We start from the raw sequence: 25940 nt of genomic DNA on the forward strand, positions 1-25940 counted from the left end.
CTCTACCAAACCCCCCAATTCCCTCCCCTTACCCCCACCCCCACCCCGACTTCCCAGAACAAAATGCAGGGTATCAAAACTAACAATCATAATCCAAAATAATTCCTAAATTATAATCTTTAGTCACACCACACTTAGTCACACTCTCAATTCCCTCTCCTTCAAAAATATATCTAATACAAAATATTTCCTAAATTTACTCATATGCTATTCGATATTTTTTTATCTGATACTTATTTTAAATATAATCAATCCACATTTTCCATTCTAAAATATATTTTCTAGTATATAGTCTTTCAAGTAAGCGGAGATTTTGTCATCTCTGCCAGATTTGATACTTTGAGTGTCCATTTGTTGTTTTGTTTTGTCCATTCTTCGATTGTAGGTAATTCTTCTTTCTTCCAATACTGAGCAATCAAAAGTCTTGCGACTGTTATTAAGTTCAAAATCAATTTAGTCTCTATAGCTGTATAGTCCATAATTATTCCTAGTAGAAAGAACTGCGGAGTAAACTTAATCTTCTTTTTCAAAATATTCTGCATGATCCACCAGCCTTTAATCCAAAATACTTTAACTTTTTTACAAGTCCACCATATATGGTAATAAGTAGCATCTTCACAATCGCATCTCCAACATTTAGCAAGATCTAATATGTGTTTCTTGTAAACAGGTAATGTCATTTTTAAATTATTTCAAATAATGAAATACTTTCCTTCTCTTCTGCGGTGAATTCAGGCCATTAACATTCCAAGAAAAATTTAAAGTTATAACTGATGAGATGTCTGAAATGAAAGAGCAGATATCAGAAATTCAAGTGGGAAATAAAGAAGTTAAAGAAGGATTTGTAATGGCAGTACAAAGTTTGGCAACGAATGTGATTTTATTGGAAGAGGAGGTTGAAGTAATTAAGCAACATAATTCAAAATTAGAAAATAAAATGGATGAATTTCAAAGTAAAATGGAAAAGACAGAGGATGAAATAGTTTTGATACAATACAGAAATATGGAATTTGCTCTTAGAATCCGAGGTTTGAAAGAAAATAAGGAAGAGAATTTAAGGGAAATTTTTTCTGAAGTATTTGCTGAGATATTAGCAGCTCGTCCAGCAGATGTGGCTTATCAAATTGATAAAATATATCGTGTGAATTCTTGGATAGCAAGGCAAAAAAGTTGCCAAGGGATGTTGTTATTTATTTTACAAACAGAATAGTGAGAAATCAGATTTTGCAAGCTTCATATAAGGGGAGAAGATTCAGATTGCTGGTCAAGATATCTTGATATTAAAGGAAAGTCCACCAAAATGTTAAGGGCTAGGAAGGAATTTGCCTTCCTGGTGAATGAACTTAAAAACATCAGATTGAATATAGATGGGATATTCCAACTGGTATAATAGTATATTATGCAGGAAAGTACATCGTTTCAATACAGTTGGAAAAGCAAGAGAATTTTATGTTGAGGTATTAAAAGTTGGAAGTCTTCCCCCATTGGAAGCTAGAAGAAGGGAGGCTGAAGTGAAGGAAAGAGAAGTGAAGCAGGTACAAGAACAGATTGTGATGGAAGAAGATTTATTACAAGTGTTGGAAATACCTACGACGGGTTTAGATTCAAAAGAACAAAGGCTGACTAGAGCTGCTGCTAAACGCAAGGAACAAGAGATGAAGGCACAACAACAACTGGCAACTACTACAATGGAAACAGTGGGAGGAGCAAGGCCTAAAGTAAAATGTGATCTGCGGCTGGTGTTCCAAAAGTTTCCTTTGGCCGATAATGGCAATTAAACTAAAACAATGCCACTGTTGAATCTCCTTCTGAGAGAAGTTTCTTCCTGATCTCCCTCCTGATCTCTGGAAAGTAAAAAGGCAGGAAAGCTTTGTCTGAAATCTTTTTCTCCTTTGAAATAATGTGGAAAATCGGGTATCTTTCATCGCATCCAAATGAGGCCAAGGAGAAAAAAGTTGATGGATAGATTTTTCTGGATAGATTTCAGATATTTATATTCTTTTGAGGGATATAGATACCTGAAGGGCTGGGTTTGAAGGGCAAGGGAGGGCCAAATCATAAAATGAGGATCTGATAACATTTGTGCAACTACTCAAATTAGGTTACATTGCAAAAGAGTGCAAGTACATGAGCACAATTATTCCTGGGGTAGGGTAGGGGAACAACAGAGAATAATTAAAGTGATATTAAAAACCCCACCCAAAATATCCAAAAAGAAAGGTTACTTTGAATTCTCTTTGATACAGATAGTTATATAATAAAATGCAGTCTTGTTTTAGTTTAACAAAAGAAAAAGGTGAAAAGATATACATACTGAACGTGATCGTGTACTTTTGTGCAGCAAAAGTACAGGGAGTCCTCAATTTATGACCACAATTGAGCCCAAAGTTTTTGTTGTTAAGTGAGACATTCGTTAAGTGAGTTTTTCCCCATTTTACAACATTTCTTGCCATAGTTGTTAAGTGAATCTCTGCAGTTGATCAGTTAGTAACCTTGTTGTTCAGTGAAACTGGCTTCCCCATTGACGTTGCTGATCAGAAGGTTGCAAAAGTTGATCTCATGACCTTGGGACAAAACAAAGTTCATAAATATGAACTGTTTGCCAAGCATCAGAATTTTGATCACCTGATCATGGGGATGCTGCAAAGGTGGTAACTATGAAAAATGGTCATAAGCCACATTTTTCAGTGTCAATGTAACTTTGAACGCTCACTAAATAAACTATTGTAAATTGAGGACTATCTGTATTGCAGGAGACGACCAGGCTGAGCCTGAGGGAGGGTTCAAACATGTTATCACTCTCAAATCCCTTCTCTACCACAAGAGATTTAAGTCTAGCCCACCTTGAGTTCCGTTGTCTCTTATTTACCACCAATTTGCCTTGACTGTCAGTAGTTCAGATTCTTGTAGAGAGTGTTGGCATAAAAATAAACCTGTACTCATTTATTTCATTTTGGCTCCTGACTTCTTTCTATCATTATCTCTTAATCTGAACAAAACATATAGCACATAAATGCATCATACTAGCAATTCTAAAAATACACATATATTTCAATAATAAAAATATATAATAGAACATTCCCTACTCTCAGATTAGACAAATACACAAACATCTAAATTTCATTTATACATGCATGCATACATACATATTCTAACAGTACACAGCATTGTATACTGAGTGCAATGAATGCCAGTAAATGAGGCACACATATCCTTTGCACAATTGTGCCATATAATTATGTCATTCTGATGTCATTGTAGCGTCTAATAGATGCTACTACTGGTTAGTCACAGGGCTGTGGGATTCTGGGTCAGGGCATGGAAAATTGCTAATGCTGGCTATGAGCCGTTGACTTGGGTGTTGCAAAAATGATGAATGATTGATTGGACTTTACTCTGACAGATGTTTCTAGAAATTGAATCAGTGATCTTGTGGCTGCAATACGCATGGTCTCTCTATATGCATCAGATTCAGGATACGTCTGGTTCCCCTTTCATAGCCTTTGAGAAGAATATAAAATGCTGCAGATGTGAATAATGTTTGGGTCTCGTTTGTACTACTGATTTAATTTCACATCATGTTTTATCTTCAGCCAATGATATGGGTTTCAAAATACACATATTACTAGGATGGATAATTGTTGCACATTGCATGCACAATTGGCTTAATTGTACCATAATCTAACTTGCCATAGACTGGTGTGTGTGTGTGTGTGCGTGCATGTGTGTGTAGTTTTCTTTACATTTGTTATTGTCGTATTTCATGTAATTATACTCAAGCAAGATTTAACTTTACTTTTTTTTCCAAAAAGAAAATTTTTTTTTTGGTGTCTGCAAAATTTGCTGTTCTAAGGTCCCTGAAAAATAGTGTATGCTACAGCAGAACATGATTTTGATTTTATTTTGAAAAAGGAAAATCATCTCTAGGAAAGCTTAAAGCAAGGCTTTGCATGCTTGTCATGCTTTGTGCTAGTTTTCCGATAGTTTTCTTATCCTTGGCAACCCAGTCTATCTGTCTTTCTGCTTTCTTTCTACCCAGGGTTGAATTTCCCTATAAAATCCCAAAGGGTGGGCCTGAGAAAGCTCTTCCCTTTGAAAACTATGTCCATGTAAATGTTTTTTTTTTTCATAGCTAGGAGAAAACAATAAAAGAAGAGAAAGCAAAATAGCTATTGGTTTTCAGCAGTAAGAATGCTCTATCTTTAAATGGCAATTGTAAATCCTTTACATTTATAAATCCTCTAAATAAATATCTAAATAGAATTTACTTTCAAAACAGCTGGAAAGTAGAAAGTTATTGAAAGGTTGATCTAAATTGCTGGCTTTCGTTTTTAAGATCTTTAGGGATTTAATTTGGGGATATTGCTATGTATGCTTTGATATTATTGATGAAGCTGTTGCTACCATTTCTTAATTCACATCAATTTTGGGGGCCACTAAGCCTGATGCTGAGAGAAATTTTGGAGGATGGTTCTGCATCCATGTCCAGTTGAGTCACAATTTTGCAATTTGTGGAGGAGCTGATGGAAAGGGAAAAATAATTGGTTCTGGACAAAAGAAAGAAAGCTGATGTTGAGCATAAATACAGGATGGATATTAGGATAGAAATATATTGGATTGACTTGAAAAAGAGCATAAATAATTTACTGTCAATTGGCGCTCATCTGTAACTTTTCCAACATATCACCTATTTATTTATTTTATTTACTTACTAGTTTTTTATCCACTTTTATTACTTTATAAGTAATTCAAGACACCAGAAATGTCTAATTGTCAGGGTTTTGACCGATTCCCTAATAAAAGCAGGAGCTCCTCCTCCTCCTATTTTCCTCACAACAGCAACCTTGTGAGGTGTATTGGGCTGAAAGGAGTGAAAGGCCATACAGAATACATATATTTCATTTAGCTAACAGGTGTCCCTCGTCAAGTCCAGCCTAAGAACGACAGAGAACAATCAAGCCAAAATGCAGTTCTTTATCTGCTTGTACCCAATAGACAGAATCTTGCCTGACTAAACCTTTACTATTTTCATCCCAATGGATATAATTTGAGAGATTCTAGGGAGTGGCTAACCTAACTCTCTTTTTCTCTGTCCTATCCCGCTCTGGGGTGTATTATCTCCTCTCCATCCCCCCACCCCCTTGGGTTGTGTTCCCTTCTTCCTGAGAAAAGCAATTTCACTATAGTCCCACATCACATCATTAGACTATCAGCAAGGTTCAACTAAACCATAATATGCTTGCCTATTTATAACTAAGTTCTAATTGTGAAATTTGATGTAGTTTCACACAGCCTTCTCTAACCTAGGTATTTGGCTGTGGTGTGAATCTTAATATTCAGAATTCCTAGCTCCTGCATTAACTGCTGAGATTTGTAGAACTTGAAAGCCAAATGTCTTGAGGATGGGCAGATTGGGCAGGATTTGCTGTGTTTTGTGAACCTAGCACAGTTTTGACATACTCAGTAAACCACTATTTGGTAAGCCATGGCTTAACATGTTCTGTTAACTCAAAAATCCTCTGCCGATCTCTTCTTTAAAACTTGCTTCAATTCTAAGTCCTAGTGTGAAAGCTGGTTTTGCTAAGATCATCAAAGAGGCTGAGAATACAGGGACAAGTGGCAACCTTCCTTCCTGCCCCTTGCACCATGCAAGTGGGAGAATGATGTGCAAGAATTGAATTTTAATTCCACTATAAATAGGGCTTGGATTTTAGACTTGGCAGTCTGTGGAATTCTTTCTAACTCCTTTCTCAATTCTTACAATTAGTTTATTTATCAAAGATCTGATTCTTGAATCACTGCCTGAGCAACTTCCTGTTCTAATATCAGCTGAGAGACATTTGACAGCAAATATTACAAGGGGGAAGATCTTTCCCCCTTATGGTTCTAATTTTATAAAACATTCATTATAACATATTCATTTATATTTATATGCCTTTTTTAATGCTTTTTTACTTTATTTTCTTGGTGTTTCCACCTCTCCTTTTTTGTGAAGTGTGACACACATCTTTTGTGAGGTCTCAGTTTTGAAACATTCTGGAGGCAGTCTGACAGATGGGTAGAAATAAATGAACATCAGCATGGCTTAAATATTGTCATCACTAATTCCTGCTCTAACCCCAATTATTTTGGAAATTCACCAAATGCATTTGAAGTCAGTTCCTTGAGGTATTTGAGAATCAGGATATGGGCAGGCATGCATTTTAAGGAATCTGGTGGTGATGCATCAGAAGCAAGAAAAATGCTAGATCCCAGTCTCTTAAGGGAAACTTTTTTTGTATTTTTCATGCTTCTGGGTTAGCTGAGTTGATTATAGAAATACACTAGTCAGCATCTCCTCATCCTTCCAGATTATGTTCTTTTCACAGAAAGTGGGGAAATGGAGACCTTTTGGCTTTTCTCAATGAATCCTAAAACAATATTCAAAGCTCTAATGTACCAACATTCATCATTCAACAGAATTCATCTTTCAAGGATCAGACCAAGGGTCATTGTCAATACACTTAATATCAATTTTAAATAATCATTTGTGTGATCTCACCCACTAATATCCTAGAACACAGAATCATAGGGGTGGAAGGGAACTTGGAGATCTTTTAGTTCAACCTCTTGCTAAAGGCAAGAGAGCCTATGCCATCCTGCTCAAATGGTTGTCCAGTCTGTTTCTGAAAACCTCCAGTGATGGAACACATACAACTCTGGAAGGCATGCCGTTTCATTGATTCATTGTTTTCATTGACAGGAAATTTCTCCTTAGTTCTAGGTTGAACTCTCTTTAACAAACTTCCACTCATTAATTCTTGTCCTGCCCTCTGGTGCTTTGAAGAATAAGTAAACTCCCTCCTCTTTGTGGCAGCCCCTCAAGTACTGGAAGGCCATTGTGTCCCACCTAACCCTTCTCCTTGATAGGGTAGACATAACTAGTTCCTTCAACCATTCATCATATTATTTAGACTTCAGTCCCTTTAGCACAGGGGTGAAATCCAGCAGGTTCTGACAGTTTCTGGAGAACCAGTAGCAGAAATTTGGAGTAGTTCAAAGAACCAGCAAATGCCACCTCTAGCTGGCCCCAGAGTGGGGTGGGAATGGGAATTTTCCAGTATCCTTCCCCTGCCATACCCACCGAGTCAAGCCAAGCCCACTAAGCCATGCCCATAGAGCTGGTAGTAAAAAAGAAATTGGATTTTGCCACTGCTTTAGCATCTTTGTTGCTGTTCTCTGCATAATTTCTAGAGTCTCAGCATCTTTTTATTGTGGTGACCAGAACTTTGAAATGCGATCTTAGTTGTGTAATATCGATTCTCGTGATCTTGGTGGTAGTTGCAAAACTGATCTTTTGGCATTGCCTTGGACCATCACTTAGGGCACCAAGATCTCTCTCACAGACAGCAGTATTGAGCCAGGTAACCCCTATTCTATACCTGTGAATTTGGCTTTTCCTGCCTTGATGAACGTATCTTTTCTTTTATGTACACTGAGAGCATATGCACCAAGACAAATTCCTTGTGTGTCCAATCACACTTGGCCAATAAAAAATTCTATTCTATTCTATTCTATTCTATTCTATTCTATTCTATTCTATTCTATTCTATTCTATTCTATTCTATTCTATGTGCAGGACCTTAATTTCTCACCACTGAACTGCATCTTGTTGGATGTCTAAAACTTGGAAAATAGTGGGAGCTTATCTTGCAAAAAGAAACCTTCAAAGTAATGTTCAGAAATTGATCTTGGAGAAATGATAAAAGATAGAAAAAGACCAACATGCATCAGCTTGGATCTTTCTTCTAGAGTATTGACAGAGATAAAATGTGAAATACTCATTTAACAACAGAGTTAAAAGTTGGGTTCCATTCTTGATAAATTTTGGACAAATGCTCATCATTTCAACGTGTCTTCAACAATAAGTTATAGTTTTTCCAAGGATGTTCCAGTGATCTTCATCTTCTCCATCTGCCTCCCCTTTCTGCTTCTTTCAATCTTGCCAAGGATACTTATCCATCATCTCACATCTCATGTCCAAACTATGTGAGGTTCTGCTTATTGATTGTTACCTCAAGAGAGCAGCCAGTTTTTATTTGCTTCAAGATTGATTGACTAGTTCTTCTTGCAGTCCATGGTGCTCCTAGGAACCATAGCCAAATCCATAATTCAAAGGAGATCATTTTCTCTCTCTTGCTCTTTCTCAGTGTCAAATTTCACAGCCATACGTTATCACTGTAAAGATCATTGCTTTAACTATTCTTGTCTTTGTTGTCATTGAAATATCCTTATCCTTCATGATTGTGTCTAAATTTGTCAATGCCCTAAGAGTAATCTCCTTTATACTTCTCCATCAAACTGTCCACTTTTAGGTATTTTTGTGTACATGAAAACAAAGCAACTAATCACCTTCTTTTCTCCACTGTCAATTGTAAATTCAAGTGACTGATACTACCTTTGTTTTCTACTATATAATACCGGTAATAACACAGATGTATGTATTTATTTATTTATTTGATTTCTATAGTTGCCAATCTCAGGAAACAATTCTGGACAGCTTATAACAGATATTTTACTTTCCAGTTTGTTTTCATGATGTAGCAGCATCTGCAGCAGCAGCAATAGTTTATTCATTGATTAATCTTGTATAAGGTAAGATAAAATTCAGCACATATGACACATTCCGTAATAAAGTAGGTAGAAGGTAATAGAATTATATACTGGTAATACATATGTGGTAACACAGGAAGTCAGTAATCAGAGAAATGAATCTCCCTTATCACAATTTGTTCAATGTATCTGGTTCTTAGGATCACTAACTTAGTTATAAATTTAGCAATCCTCATGCAATATGTACATTTGATCCCAGGAGGAAATACGACAATCTGTAGTTCAGATCCTAGTGGGCTGTTTTTTCCAATAGCAATAATAAATATTTAAGCCTAATGTGGGCATATAATAGATAGTTGAACAAGATATGAAAAATATTTTCAGTTACTGGGGTATCACATATGCAGGTTGTCTCATAATATGGTAACTGGTAGAAGCTTTCATACTTAACCGTGGAACCCAACAACTAACTCTTTCTCTAGAATAGGCCCCTCTTAAAATTTCTGTCAGACTCAATGACAGTTATTTTTCAGGCTGAAAAATAGTTTTATTCTTAGCCAACCAACCTAGGGATCTATTTTAGCCAATAATTCCATGTCAGTTTGAGCATTAAAATCTAGGATTTCCCTTGCCTGGGTGGCCTTTGAAAATAGATGCTAGGTAGAAAATTCATGTTGGAAAATTGACTGACCCAGAAGTTGGGCTGGGCCATACTTACAGTATCTATTCTATTAAGTATATCTAGGAAGTCTGTCAGATCCTGAAATGGATCCTCTACCACTATGTGAACATTTTAATTATAAAATGACTATTTAAGGAATAGAAACCTGTTTCCGCTCTGACTGTAGAGACAGATATGTTCCTGTCAGTTCCCAGTATTCATCCTAAAAAATGGGTATGAACTTATTCAATAAGTTATAGCTTTTATTAAGGCCCCACAATTCTGCACCATAGGTCAGCATTGGGACTATTTTTGCCCTGAATTCTTTCAATATAGGGGTGCTTTCATCATGAAGTCTTATAATGTTATGTATTTATTTCCACAATTATTAAACTGTCCCAAGCTTTCAACTTTAAAGTGTGAAATAACTACAGCCGTAGACCAAGACAAATGGATGTCCAATCACCATCAAGTCAGATGAAATGTCCTCTTAAAAATGCATGTAATCTCTCTTCCTTTTGATTCACAAATTATTGTTGTTTCCATCTTTTAAATTGTTAATTAGGGTGATACTGGTCTTCTATTTAGTTTCCATTTGTCGTATTTCCCAGACTTGCTGTTTCTAAAGTATTTACTTTGAATAAGTGAAACTATAAATCCTTACCATTATTTTTCCCTGCCTTGAAGCATATTCTGTTTCTCCAAATTTACTACTAAGGGTGGTTTCTCATTCATTATAAAAGTTCCTCAATTATTTTGACACTCCTAAACTCAGGTTAGAAAAATATAGTTGCAACACTCACATAAGACAAATAAATAATTGCTGGGCTAGAAGTACCCAGCCTATTTGGGTCTCCTTTTGTATATTGTACAAACTCAACCACTGAAGTAAATTATATACAGCAATGTTAGATTGAGGGATTAGAACCAATTTAAACTTTTCGGTATGAGGCAGTACATGAATGCTTATAAAAAATTCATAATGAATATTCTATTTGCAGTCCTGAATTAAGATTCCAAAGGATTTTGATAGACTGGAACGCAGCTGAAACCAACACAAGGGAAGTCAAGTAAGATAAATGAAGGTCTTGCAAATCTGGTAAAGATATAGATGGGAGAGATCAGAGTTGGCAGCAGAAAATGAGAAGAAGATTCAACTGCTTCAGTGGAGAAGCTGGGTATAAGGCAGCAGTGTGATGCAACTGTTAAAAAAAAATAGAAAAGAAAATTTTTAGGCTGCATTAAAAGAGATATAGCATCCAGTACTTTGGAAACGTAAGTTCTATAAGACATGTAGAAGCCAAATATTTTAAAACTAGAAAAGGGGAAGTTCGGGCGAGACCTCCTCTAGGCAGAAGATGGAGCAACATTATTTTTTTGAATGGAAATGTCAGTCATGCAGATTTGGGCTGAATGTTAAGAGAAGCTTCCCAACCAAGGAATTTTTTCAATAGTGAAATAGCCTGCCGGGAGAGCTGGCAGAGCTATGAGATGGACAGTCACTTGCCAGCAATACTGCAGTTTCATCCTTCATTGAAGATCCTGCAATGTGCAAGGGGCTGGACTAAATCACCTCCAAGGCCCCATTATGATTTAATGAGGCATTTTTATTGGCTCCTACCTATAGTAGCAGAAGCAGACAGCAGTTTTTGCACAGTTTCAGTGAGAAGAGGCCACCATCCTCACCAGCTGCTGCAAACCGCTTCATAGAAACTATCCAGAGCTTTTCCCCTATATTTGTCAACATTAATCTTGTCCTTTGGGTACTGATGCTATTCAAAAGAAGACTTCAGGCCAGGCTTATGCAAGATGCACCATCTCCTTCAGTTCACAGCCTTTTCTTTTGAGCTGCCAGGCTTCTAAGGGAGGCCAAGTAGTACCATCTGGTCTAGTGGAAAGGCTGCTTTTTTATAGCTACTGATTTTAGATTTGCATCCCTTAGAATTTGAGGCTGTTAAGAGGACTTCAGGATTCTGGCTAATGGGAAGATCAGGTCTTACCACCAAGCATGACTAACTATGGTGACTAATTATGGGAAAGTAGTCTCAACAGCTGGCAGAACCTCATCCACCTTCCCTGGATTCGGAAGCTAATCAGGGTCTTGAGGATGAGTAGAAGGATGTCAAAACTCTAAGCTAAATAGAGAAGAAAAAAAAACAATCTTTGAAGAAGGTAGTGTCAACCATTTCACAATATTGCTGAAAAAGTTATAGTTGTGTCCAGGACATTACCAGAAGTCAACATGGGTTTGTTTTTAAGAACTGGCAGAAATAAAGATAAAGGAGTCCAGATTAAGGAAATATCCTGACAGGTAAAGAGAGAGAAACATCATGAGTTAGGCAGGGAAAGTAATCTATGGAATTATATTCTTACAATCAGACCAGATACTTGCTACATGTTGTTCTTCAGAAGTTTACTTTTCCACTTTCTTGGTCAAAGGTTGATTTTCATCAGAAACATAATGATGGCTTACTACTTCACCAATCCACCATCTCTCATTTACATCGAGGTTGAGCAAGACGCAAGGTCTTCACTTAATAGTTTTTTATTTATAAAATCAAGAATAAAATGGAATCTTACTGGGTGGGGGTGGGGGTAATGATCAACTCATGCTTTATATGGAAGCCTAAAAGCTGTACAACGTTGGTGAGAAAGAATCAGTCAAAGTGATGAAGAAGGCTAGAATGGGAAAGGGCAATGGATTTGAATATTGCTGATGATGTTTTATTCCAATTTGTCAGGAACACTGAGGCCAAATCATAGCAGGGTGAAATCTAAAAATTCTCCCTAATGATTCTGTGGGCGTGGCTTACTTGGTGGGCATGGCTTGGTGGTCATGTGACTGGGTGGGCATGGCCAATAAGAATAAATAATAAAATAATAAAAAAAGTACACAAAACAATAAGAGGTACAAAAAACCAACTTTCACACTTTACACACACACAACACAACACAACTGACTCACACACTATGTAAAAGCAGCTGCACTTCACCCAAAATGGCCCCTGCAACAAGCAGGAATTTCACACAGCCACAAAAAGCTCAAAAACCAACTTTTACACTTTACACACACACAACACAACACAACTGATTCACACACACACACACAACATGCCACATACAGCTTTGTGAGATTTTATGTGTTTGTGTAGTTAGAGTGAAACACTACAGAAGCACACCAAATCTCAAAAAGCTGCACAAATATTTTATTTTATTTATATTTTTAGATAAAAGCAGCTAAAGTTAAAACTTCCTTAACTTTAAATTGCTATGTCTAAAAAAAACCTCCTAAAAACCCCCAATTAACTATTTTTTAAAGCTCCCCCCCCAAAAAAACCCCAAGTTACTTACCCAATTCAAGGGACAAGGCAGGCAGATTGAGTTGCTCACCATGAGATGGATTGCAGGCAGGCAGGTTGAGTTGCTAGCTGATGCAATTGATTGCAGCAGCAGAAGCAAGGTGATCCAGAAAGAAGCAACAAGCTGCCAAGTAGGCAAGTGGGGACTAGGCAATTGGGTGGGCATGGGCAGGTGGGGGGGGCAGGGATATTTGCTACCAGTTCTCCGAACTACCCGACCCCATCGCTACCAGATCGCCCGATCCAATCTGAACCGGGAGCATTTCACCCCTGCATCATAGGTCACCAATGTACCGACAGCACCTTCTCTAAGATACCTCTTCCAATATGATGATGATGGTGATGATGATGAAGATGATAATGATAATGATGCCTTTCCAGGGCCTTAATTTATCTCCTAGTACTGGGCTGCAAAATATTTCTCCCAGTCCCACCACATTTTTTCCTCTGCCTGTCTTTCCCTCTTTTTATTTATTTTATTTTATTAGTTCTTCAAACATGTACAAGATAGCAGGTATGAATATGAAAATGGACATGAATGAGAGAAATGAATACAAATAAATGGGGACAGTGGGACAGGGATGGTAGGCACTCTGGTGCATTTACAAACCACTTAGGAATGGGGTGAGGACCATGGTAGACAGTTTAAGGTTGAAGCTGTGAGAGTTTGAGGATGTAACAACAGAGTCGGGTAGAGCATTTCAGGTGTTGACTATTCTGTTACTGAAGTTGTATTTTCTGCAATCAAGTTTGGCGCGGTTTACTTTGAGTTTGTATTGATTGTTTGCCCATGTAATATTGAGGTTGAAGCTAAAGAAGTCGTTGGCAGGTAAGATGTTGTAGCAGACAATTTTGTGTACTATCAGACTGCAAGCAATGTAGTTCCAGATAGTCCAGGTCCAAAATTTCAAGCCTGGTGGCATAAGGTATTCTATTGTGAGTAGAGGAGTGGAGTACTCATCTTGTGAAATACCTCAGGACCTGCTCAATTGTATTAATGTCTGATATACAGTGTGGATTCCAGGCAGATGAGTTGCATTCAAGAATTGGTCTGGCAAAGGTTTTATATGCCTTAGTTAGCAATACAATGTTACTGGAGAAGAACTTTCACAAAATTATGTTAACAATTCTTAATGCCTTTTTGGCAATGCTGTTACAGTTAGCTCTGGGGCTTAGATCGTTTGAGATGAATACTCCTAGGTCCTTGACAAAATGAGGGTCATCTATAAGGTTGTTTCTGCCCAACTTGTATTTGGAGTTCTGATTTTTATTGCCAATATGTAGGACAGAGCATTTATTAGGTGAGATTTCGAGTTGCCAAATGTGCGACTATTCTGACACATGGTCAAGGTCACTTTGTAGGGCACCAGCATTGTCAGTGATGTTAAATAATTTTATGTCATCAGCGAAGAGGACATAGCTGCTTTTAATATGATTGCATAGGTCATTGATGTGAAGCAGAAAGAGTGTGGGTCAAGGAATGCTGCTTTGGGGGACACCACTGTTAACTGGTGTTGGATTTGATAGGGCCCTCCCTATTTTGACTACTTGTTGCCTGTTTGACAAGAACACGGCTATCCATTTGTGCAGGATCCAGAAATGCTGTAAGAACTTAGTTTTCAGTAGTTTGTCATGCACCACTGAATCAAAGGCTTTGCAGAAGTCTATGTAAATTGTGTCTATTGCTTTACCCTGGTCAAAATGTGTGGTTCAAATGTTTCTGCAGTGTAGGAGTTGCAGATTACAAGACATTTTTTTTCCTGAAACAAACTGCTTGTTAGAAATATTAAAGTTTGTCTCTAATTAGAGGTTGATGGATTGGTTTATAATTGATTCCATGACTTTATAGGTCATGCAACACAATGAGATTGGTCTGTAATTTTCTATTAGACTAGGGTCTCCCTTTTTAAAGATTGGTATGACCATAGGTCAGGCAAGGAGCTGGTTCTGAAAGATACTTCATAGATTGTGCTTAGAGGCTCAGCTATGGAAGTGGCAAGTTTTTTTTTAAAGAAGTAGGCACATAATCCATCAGGGCCAAGAGATAGAAATGGCTGTAGATTACATAGTGCCATTTTAATGTTATCTATTATAAAATCAATATGTAGTAAATCTTTACAGTTAGTTATGGTATGACTAGGGCAGCAACCATTGCTGTCAACAAGGACTGAACTGAAGAACATACTGAAGAGGTTGACCTTACAAGCTTCATTGTTACAGTCTTCCCCGTTAGGCCCTTTTAAGGGTGGGATAGTTTTCAAGTCTTTAAGTTTGGCATTTACGAAATTATAGAAGGCTCGGGTGGATTTCGAGTGTAACAGCTTTTCTTCCTATTTGCAATGGTGATTGGTACATTCTGCCTTTATCTGGCGGCATAAGGCTTTATAGTGGTTTTTATAGTTAGCTACATAGCCAGTTTTGTTTTCTTGCCAAAGAGATTTTTTTCTTGGATTGTAGCTTTCTTATTGTTATGGTAATTTTGTGTGGGTTTTTCGGCTTTGGTACATATAGGTTAATGACTCTATTGACTTTGATCAAAAAAGTGTTATAATGGTCTCCTGCAGTATTACAACCTATGAACAGAAGGTGCCAATCAAGAGATGTGAGGTCGGCAGTTATGAGATCATAGTTGGCTTTTTTAAAGTTATAATTTTGAGTTATCATTATGACCCTCTTTGCAAGGAGACAAATTGAGACAAAAATCAATCATGCTGTGGTCATTGTTGGAAAAAGGTTCTTTCCATGTAACACAGGAAAAGGAAGAATTGAGGACACACAATAGCTTTTGGAGACCATCGATTGGAGGGCTCTACAAGCAAGGAAGACACAGCCTAGAACTGATCTTAGCAGGCTTTAAAAAAAAAAAGAACTCCCTGGAAGCCAGAAAATTTTTCAAGACTTCTTCTCCCAGTTTCAAAGCCTCTTCCAGACTCTCCTCCTTTTCAGATACTTTCCTATGATGAGGTGGCATCAAGGCTTGCTTTTCTCCTTTGTCCTCTACTTGTTAAGTAGTACTCATGAAGACTTAGATAAATACATGAGAGACTCTGTGTGTAGCTCTGGACCAGGAACTGAAGTGTCATCTTGTGCTTTGTTGCTGGCTTCATCTGAAACGACTTATTCCATTAAAATTGCTGCCTCTGCCAGCAAAAACAGCAGCCATGCAGTTAAGTGTCACAAAGTTGAATAGTGATTCTTCTTCTGATGGAGCTGCTGTCCACAACGGCTTATTGCTCAGTACAATTTTGGCCTATGGAGGGGCAAAAAAGGATATTAAATTTGACCTTGTGGTCTCACTGCTGGATCTTTGTTCCTAAGCAATGTATTTTTTTAAAAAAATATTAAAGTTAAAGTTTATTATAAGTTAAAATACAAATACAAACAAAATTTTAACACATTAGAAAGAAAAAAAGAAAGGAAGAGGAGAAAGGAAAGTAAGGAAAGAAAGAAAAAGGGAAGGAAAGGGAGGGAGGGAGGGAGGAAGGGAAGGGAAGGGAAGGGAAGGAAGGAAGGAAGGAAGGAAGGAAAAAAGTACTGATTTCTGATTTTTTCAGTGCAATCGAATACAAAAGTTACAACCTACAAACTTTCTAGAACAACAAAAAATCACAGTAATCATCAAAACCTAAAATTGGAGTTCTATTTTTTTTATTTTTGAGTTAAAAAACAGAAGAAGCTTCCAAATGAAAACAAAACTAGATAATGTTTTCTCTTTTAATTAACACAGTCAATTTTGCCATCTCTGCCAACTCCATCACCTTCACCATCACCATTCATTGTGGGAATTAGTGTACCTTCCCATCTTTGTACATATAAGATTTTCGCTGCTATAGTAAGTTCCAAATTTTCATTTAAACTCTTTGTCCATCAAACCTAAGAGGAAAAATTAAGGGTTCATTTTTATACTTAAAAATCTTCGGAATTATAAAAATCTGATCCCATTATTTCTTTGCTTTGTCACAAGTCCAGCAGAGATTATAGGCACAACCCTCAATGTGAAAACATGTGGACAAATGGATTTAAGGGCACACTCATGCCCCAATCATGTTATAATTTGGGATTTTCCTTCTTACAGCATTGGCTGCTACTAATAGGGCCTGCTAGTGAGGAAATTCACAATGTTGTTGTCTTGGACTATCACAAGATGTTGTCTAGGAGAAGAATAGGATATGCAGTTATCGTTTCTGTATTAATGTGTTGCCCTGTATAACTGTGCAAAAATCAAAGAAGTAAGCACAGATAAATACAGTATATTCGTGTTTTTGGTATTTAAACATTGGCAACCATATATTTTAGAAAAATACTTCCAAAATTACAGCAATCATATCAGCTCAATACATCCTCTTTAATATTAAGCTGCTATTTGTCAGTGTGTTTTTTCGTATGTTCCTCGCAGCCATTGAAAACAATGCAACTTGGTTTGTTACAAGTTCATTTCCATCAGACAACAGAAAATAGATTTTCTTTTCCAAACTAAAAATATATATAGTTGGAGTAACAAGGATGTAATGAATCTAGCTCTAAATTTGGGATAAAGTTTGAAATAAGTAATGGGTCAAATCTTCCACTTGTAAGTTATTACAAATGCATAAAAGGTGTACAGTTCAGAATCCTTTGTAACTTCGATCCAGAAAGGCTGTTGGCAATACAGAATCCTAGAACCAAATTCTAAGGAATCCTCAGTCTCTTTTATAACGAGTTAAGTCCATTAAGTCAGAGAATCTCTTTTGAATCCTTTGAAATGCCTCTTGGCAAGTTTCTTCCCACTTGGGCTGAGCAGCCATTTATGAGATAAGCTGTCAATTGTTTTGTCTGCTGTTCTCTCCAGCCTTCCTGTAATCTCTCACCATCAGATATTTATCTTATTCGGTTGATACTTTCAGTTTTGAAGCAGGGGTGAAATCTAAAAAGTTTCCTTACCGGTTCTGTGGGCGTGGCTTAATTGCCACGCCCACAGAACTTAATTTACACAGCCACAAAAAAGCTCAAAAACTAACTTTCACACTTTACACACACAACACAACACAACACACAACACACAACACAACACAACTGACTCACACACAATGTAAAAGCAGCTGCACTTCACACTTCAGACAGCCACAAAAAGCTCAAAAACCAACTTTCACACTTTACACACACACAACACAATACAACACAACTGACTCACACACAATGTAAAAGCAGCTGCACTTCACACTTCACACAGCCACAAAAAGCTCAAAAACCAACTTTCACACTTTACACACACACAACACAACACAACTGACTCACACACAATGTAAAAGCAGCTGCACTTCACACTTCACACAGATAAAAATAGCTCAAAAACCAACTTTCACACTTTACACACGCACAACACAACTGACACACACACACACACACACACACACAAATACCACATACAGCTTTCTGAGATTTTGTGTGTTTGTGTAGTTAGAGTGAAACACTACAGAAACACACAAAATCTCAGAAAGCTGCACAAATATTTTATTTTATTATTTATTTTATTTTATTTTATTTTATTTTATTGTGGACTTCAATTCCCAGAGTTCCTCAGCAAGCAAAGCCAGACAGCATTAATCACTCAGCGATGAAATAGATTAGCTAAGTTTAGATTAGTTCTGTCTGGTGCTGAAAGCGAAACTGGGGCTTTCCGGCTGAAAAAAAAGCCATGTGTTTGATCAGTAATCAGGTAAGTGCCTTAGACTCTCTTAAAAGGAGGTTTTCTACATGTTTTCTACAGAAAACATGTTTTTAAAGGTTCTGCTGATGAGGAACTCAGATGAGATCCCCAGAATAGCCTTTATTTATTTATTTTTAAGTTTAAAGGCTCTGCCAATCTCAGCTGAGGGGCGGGATCCTCAAAGGCTTTTTTTTACTTTTAAAGGCATGTTTCGGCTGAAGCAAAACCTTCTTCTAAAAGTAAAAAAAATCCCTCTGCTGATGGTGTGGCTCAGCAGAGGTCGGGGGGGGGGGCAGGGATTTTTGCTACCGGTCCTCCGAACCAGCAGCCGCCATCGCTACCAGATGACGCAAACCGGTCCGAACAGGGAGCATTTCACCCCTGTTTTGAAGTCTAAGCAAGCACCCTAATTTTATCCATCAGTCTTTTGCATCGTAAAACTCATCAATCACTTGTTTGAAAAACCTGTCCTGGGAAAGATCACCCCCCTCCAAAAGGGCCCTTCCAAGGAGAACATAGTTATGTTCATAGATAATTAGATATACTGTGTAGAAAAGGAATGGCAGAGCCTGGGGCAGAGTCAAAAGAGGAATCAGCATTGAGTCTTTATGTAGCCATAAACAGACTAAATCCAACCCCCCCTTGAATTCTGTTAACCCTTACCTAGTGTCAAAATAATGGTAACCATGAGTTGAGTGGAGTCTTGTGCCTAGGCATGAGCAACTAATCAGTTTAGTTGGAACCTCACATGCAGTCCTAGTCTTTTGCACAACTGTTATTAAAGTTGAAACATTAATAAATGTGATAAAACATAGAGGGAATTAACAAGGTTAGGCAGAATTTGCTATTTATTTATTTTTTTTGCATTTATATCCCGCCCTTCTCCGAAGACTCAGGGCGGCTTACACTATGTCAAGCAATAGTCTTCATCCATTTGTATACTATATACAAAGTCAACTTATTGCCCCCCAACAATCTGGGTCCTCATTTTACCTACCTTATAAAGGATGGAAGGCTGAGTCGACCTTGGGCCTGGTGGGACTTGAACCTGCAATATTGCAAGCAGTTGCTGTTAATAATAGGCTGCATTAGCCTGTTGTGCCACCAGAGGCCCTATCAGAGCCCTCCCCATATACAAACAATGAGAATTAGTAACTTTAACATTTATTTATTTTATTTTTTATATTTCTTATATTTTTTATATAAAACATAGAGGGAATTAACAAGGTTAGGCAGAATTTGCTATTTATTTATTTTTTTGCATTTATATCCCGCCCTTCTCCGAAGACTCAGGGCGGCTTACACTATGTCAAGCAATAGTCTTCATCCATTTGTATACTATATACAAAGTCAACTTATTGCCCCCCAACAATCTGGGTCCTCATTTTACCTACCTTATAAAGGATGGAAGGCTGAGTCGACCTTGGGCCTGGTGGGACTTGAACCTGCAATATTGCAAGCAGTTGCTGTTAATAATAGGCTGCATTAGCCTGTTGTGCCACCAGAGGCCCTATCACAGCCCTCCCCATATACAAACAATGAGAATTAGTAACTTTAACATTTATTTATTTTATTTTTTATATTTCTCCTATGCTCAAACATTTCAGAGATTGATGTCTTTACCAAGTAGGTTTGACTGGTAACTCTGTCCTCCCCATTTCAATCTCTCTTTCCTATGTGGAGCTATTTATTTATTTATTTATTTTATTTATTTTATTTGATTTTTATACCGCCCTTCTCCCGAAGGACTCAGGGCGGTGTACAGGCAGAATAAAACCAACAATACAAATATACACAATTTAAATACCCTTAAAAAACTTATTCAAAATTAGCCTGATGTTAAAAATTATCGTCAATTAAAACCCCATTTAAAATTGGTAAAATTCACTTTTAAAATCCAATTAAGCCAGCCCCGCGCGAATAAAAAGATGTGTCTTCAGTTCGCGACGGAATGTCCGAAGGTCAGGTATTTGACGTAAACCCGGGGGAAGCTCGTTCCAGAGAGTGGGAGCCCCCACAGAGAAGGCCCTCCCCCTGGGGGCCGCCAGCCGACATTGTTTGGCGGACGGCACCCTGAGAAGTCCCTCTCTATGGGAGCGTACGGGTCGGTGGGAGGCATGTGGTAACAGCAGGCGGTCCCGTAAGTACCCAGGTCCTAAGCCATGGAGCTATGATCTAACCAGCATCTTTTAGTCTCAGCAACTTTAAAATGTGTGAATGTTCAATTCCCAGAATTCTCCCAGACACCCTAATTTTAAATTGAAGTTCATACACCTTAAAACTGCTGAGGTTGAGAAACACTATCATAAACTATGGCGTACCATGGGTTGAAAAATCTGGTTTACATTATGTTGGTCATTAGATTTTCCTATCTATTTTTCACCCTTTTCCTTCTCATGGGGCATGGTGTGGTTGTTGGTAGGAGCCTGCTGAGTTATGCTGTTCTTCTTTGAAGGAAAATACATTGTAGAACTCACACAGTTGTTCATCATATTGTTCATTCAGCTCAAGTTAACTTTGAGGAGAAGCTTCATGAGGGATTCCTACTTTGGAGCTAGAGGAGATGGAGATGAGTTGGTTTGAACTAAAGAGGAACATCTTGATTTCCTGCCCGTACTCAATTTTTCATGAAAGGACTTTTCCTTGTGTTTCTTTGTGACAGTGGAAGGCCAATGGCTTGACTGGGGATCTTGGAGCCGGTGCTCAATGACCTGTTCCAATGGGACTCAGCAGAGGACCCGTAAATGCAGTGTCTTGGCTCATGGCTTGGCAGAGTGCAAAGGAGCTCATGCTGATGCCAGGGAGTGTTACAATCCAGAATGTTCAGGTAAGGAAGCCCTCTTTATTCATTGCCTTCAAACCCCCCCCCCAAAAAAAAAAACACCAAGCAAAGGCCTGCAATAAACTATATAATAATAATGGTAGATGGATTTGACCAGTTTGGGTATGCATATCATCCCTCATGCAGCCCAGCAAGATTGAAGAAGCATGAATTACAGACTGCAGAAAGGTATTGCTAATGATTTTTTGTTTTTAATTCTGTTCTGTTGTGTCCAATTCTTGGAGTAAGGTCTAGGACAGCGATGACGAACCTTTTCAGCACCGAGTGCCCAAATTGGAATGTGTGTGCATCTGCATGTGCTGGAAACTCGAAGACCAGCTGGCTGGTGCGCACATGCCTGTTTTTGCACCTTTTGAGGGCTGTTTTCAGGCCATTTTTCAGGCCATTTTCCAGCACGCCGGTGCCCATAAAGACCACCTGGCCGGTGTGCATCTGCACACTGCAAACCAGAAGAGCAACTGGTGATGGTGCACGTGCCGACAGAGAGGGCTCTGCGTGCCACCTCTAGCACACATGCCATAGGTTCGTCATCACAGGATAACTCGCCATGGCCGTCTCACCATGATCAACTGACCCCGGCTGTCAGCTTGCCTCAGATCAATGTTTAAGAAAATAAAGACCCAACTCCATCATTTTGAAGAGATTGATAATTTTTACTAAAATGTCAGATTGCAAACAAAGCTAAGCCAGAACTGAAAGTATACTAAAAACACAGACGTCCTGAACGCTCCTCCCACTAGAGTTCAAACAGTCATAATCCAATGTCGTCTTCCTCCTTGGCCACGTGTAGTTTCACTTCCGATATTCTCCCTCTGTCAATCTTCTGGATGGAATGCGAAGCAGGCAACTCCCGTTACATTCACGGGCCAAATCAGTTCAAACATCTGTTTGAAAGACTATCTCCCCCCCACACACACACACACACATGCAATGTCAGCCGAACGCTGGCAACAGTACAAACCTCCCCCCTCCTCCATAAATCATGTAAGACATTCAGTAAGAAGAAAACCTTTAACAAAGTAATAAAACAGTAAAACAGTCTAGTAGGAAAAATACTTTTAAATAAAGCGAAGGCTGACACCGGCTGACTCGCCATGGCCTATTCAACGCAGGATAAGAGAGAGACAAGTGAATTGCAGTGGGCTCTGTCTTGCTTTAGATTTCTCAAGTTAGAAGTCCTGGAGGCTGAGGTGAACCAGAGCATGGAGTCACTTGTCCCTCTTGTCCCTCTCTTGAGTTATCTTGCATTGAATTGTCCACAGCAAGTTAGCTATGGTGAGTTGCCCTGCAGCAAGTCAGCTGGGATGAGTCAGCCACAGCAATTTTCAGAAGGGGTTTGCCATTGCCTGCTCCCTAGGGCTGAGAGAAAATGACTGGTCCAAGGTAATTCAGTGTGCTTCATGCCTATTAGAAGTCATGATCACCTACTTTCTAGCCTGATGCCTCATCGTGATACCAAACTGGCTCTCATGTCTGATGCTAGTCTTGGACAAATATAGCATCTTGGAAACTGCAAGTGGACTTTTTCAGCCCTCATTTGTATTGAGAACACTGAGATGGAATTTCCTTTCAATGGTTTGAAAAATTTCTTCCCACCTGGGCCGAATTGCTTCTTATGAGATAAACTGCCTTTTGACTTTGATGTTTAGTCTCCTTTCTGCATCTCTTTCTACTTTCTCACAGCAAGAATCATTTGTCAATTTGTGGGAAAACTTGTTATTCAGGAAATGCCACCAGGCAGAAACTCTCAAGTGTTTAAAACAGACATCTCAGGGTTTGCCCCATGTCAAAGCAGTCACCAGTACTCATCTGGGAGACTTAGACTTAGAATAATGTTAATGTATAATGTCACTTTAAATGTACACCAGTCGGCATACATTAAAATGAAATCTTGTTGCATACAGCTCTCAAAGGGTCACCGCCTCCAATTTACACTACATAATCATGAAAAACAAACAAACAAATAAATAAATAAAATATGCATATACCCACATGTGTTATATGACACAGAGAAACAACACAGTCTAGTTCAGATATATACATGTACATGGCAAGAAAAGCAAATCTTGCGAGTTTACCAGACAGATGATCTACGGAATAAAGCTGTTACAGAATTCGGTAGTCCTGCTAGAAATACTTGGAAATTTCCTCCCAGAGAGGAGCAAGGTCCACAGTACCCTTTTAAGCAGGAAAGAAGCTGAATGTTCATACCACCAATATAGCTAGTTGGCAAACACTGATAGTATGAAACCAGTGTATAGGAGGGAGGTCCCTGGGGGAAGATGCAAATGGGTCAAAAGCTGGAAGATGGCAAATGCGCCCATTGTGATCACACATACCCAAAAGGGCTTTGATTGAGTAGCATGTTGAAGATTTTGACCCACCCCTTCCTTCTAAGACTAAGCATCTGATAAATATTTGATTTCCATTTCCTGGACTCGTTGCTCTTTAACTACAAGTTTACCATTTCTTCTTCACTGCCTGAGGTGATCTATATCTCTTGAAGGAGTCTGAGGTTGCTGAGTTCAACAAATAATTTTTGAACAGCTCGTCCCCACTGTCTCATTGATCTCAAGACCTTGATGAGGAAAATGAATTCTTCAGTCAAGCAAAAGCAGGGATTTATTTAGGGTTTTGTTTTGTTTTTTAAACGCTATCAAGCTTATTTGCCAGTTTGACCTACAGGCATTTTTAAAAACAAACAAACAAAGCAACTGAGATGAAACAGCAGAAAAAGAGATAGCATTTAGCTAATGTTTTAAATTCAGGATGAGAGATGAATAGAACTTCTTTTTATTTGTTTCACTTTTATCAAGGATTTACTTTAATGAGCTCAAGTGAGCATGGGGCCAGCTCTTGTTTTATTCTCATGACAACAACAAATATGAGATACGTTAGTGTGAGGGGAAAAAAGAACGGCTGGCCCAAAGACATCCATCTGGTGGTTGAGTTTAGACCAAAGTTGCACAAAATGTCAAACCTGAATTCTTTGACATGCAAAACCACCTTGTTTTGACCACAGAATAGTTGCTTCAGTGGGAAAAGAAGTCTCTTTGTGATTTAAAACAAATTCATTTGATTAGTTTGGAGGTGTTTTGTGATAGAAATAGAACTGGTTCCTAAGTGGCGTTGCCCATTTTGAACTTGAGAGAAAATCTTTTTAAATTTTTTTTGAAAGTCTTACCTATGCGCTCAAAATAACTTTCATGCTCAATCTAAGATGTTTCCAATTCAAGATACTTTGCACCCTCCATTAGCCCCTAAACCTCTCAGCACTATCAAAGTCCAACTGTTGCTAATAGACAGGCATATTTTATATATACAGGTATATATATTATTCAAGGGGCATGATGGCTCAGCATTTAAAGATGTTGAGCTTGTCAGTTGGAAAGCTGACAGTCTGGATTCAAGACCTGAGCTCCATGCAATGTGTGAGCTCCCATTCCTTGCTCCAGCTCCTGCCCACCTAGCAGTTTGAAAGCATGAAAATGTGAGTAAGATGAATAGGTACCACTTTGGTGAGAAGGTAACAGTGTTCCATTCATGCTGGCCACATCACCACGGAAATTGTCTTTGGTGAGCACTGGCTCCCTCTGTTGTGTCTGCGCCCCCCGAGCCAGGCCTCCTGCCAGAAAGTGACTTGGAGCCGGGCCTCCTGCCGGAAAGTGACTTGGAAAGTGAGGAGGAAGGGCCGTCAGGACTTACCTCAGGAGCACCGGCTTCGCTGGCTCAGCTCCAGGAGCCAAAAGCAGGCCACGTGGAAGAGATAACGAGGCCTCCGTCCCCTGACTCTTCCCCCTCCCCCAGGCCACGCCTTCAGACCCAGCTGATGGCAATCATGCCTGGTTGGACCCTAGGTTTTGTAGGCAGGAGAGGAGGGAACAACAGAAGCAGAGGTGGGGCAAGCCTAGGAAGTGCTGAGTCATGGAGTCACACCCCACAGGATATAAAGGCAGCCAGAGCTGCTGTGCCTCTTCATAGCAGGCAAATTAACTGCTGAACTAAGAGCTGAAGTACTGTTTGACTTATTGGCGTCGAGGGAGATAACGAGCCACTTGGCAGACGCTCGCTCTTTTGCTGCCAGGGCTGATAGTGCCGGCTAATTAAGCCATCGCTCGGACGGAGGCGAGGGAGGACGGAACACCCTCGGCCAAGAAATGGAGATGAGCATCATGACCTACAGTTGGACATGACTGACAGGGAAATCTTTACCTTTTACATATTATTTGAGATCAACCTATGACCTCAGTTGAGCCCAAAAATTCTGTTGCTAAGTGAGGCAGGTGTTAAATGAGTTTTGCCCCATTTTTTGAACTTTCTTGTTAAGTGATTCACTGCAGTTGTTAAGTTAATATGGCTTCCCCATTGACTTTGCTTTTCAGAAGGTCACAACAGGTGATCCCAGGATCCCAGGACAGTGCATTCATTATAAATATGAGTCAGTTCCAAGCTTCTACTCTAAATTTTGATCATATGTCCATGGGGATGCTGCAATGGTTTTAAGTGTGGAAAATGGTCATAAATCACTTTTTTCAGGACTGTTGTAACTTCAAATGGTCATTAAATGAAGTGTTACAAGTCAAGGACTATCTGTAATGAATTAAGCAGAAGCAAGCTTTGCTGAATGCCACATCTGAAGGCAGAACAGCTGCCCAGTGGGACAGATTTCAACTCTGCCATGAAATGTTTTCATGAGGACTGAAACCCAGTCATGCTTTGATCCTTGGAAGCCGCCTGCTAAGGAGTAGCCATGATGTGGGACCCAAAGTCTTCCTTGCTGCATCAGGAATACCTGGAGAA

General features: G+C 38.8%; 1 protein-coding gene across 1 annotated transcript in view; it reads left to right on the plus strand.

Annotated features, from left to right (window-relative positions):
- ADGRB2 (adhesion G protein-coupled receptor B2) overlaps window positions 1-25940 on the plus strand; it is a 396525-nt gene that overhangs the window by 259603 nt on the left and 110982 nt on the right. The window contains exon 6 of the mRNA XM_058195850.1: window positions 20961-21125. Within this exon, the coding sequence (XP_058051833.1) occupies window positions 20961-21125 (165 nt within the window). The remainder of the gene's footprint in view (window positions 1-20960; window positions 21126-25940) is intronic.

The sequence above is a fragment of the Ahaetulla prasina genome, chromosome 10, assembly GCF_028640845.1.
Source record: "Ahaetulla prasina isolate Xishuangbanna chromosome 10, ASM2864084v1, whole genome shotgun sequence".
NCBI classification, from domain to species: Eukaryota; Metazoa; Chordata; class Lepidosauria; order Squamata; family Colubridae; genus Ahaetulla; species Ahaetulla prasina.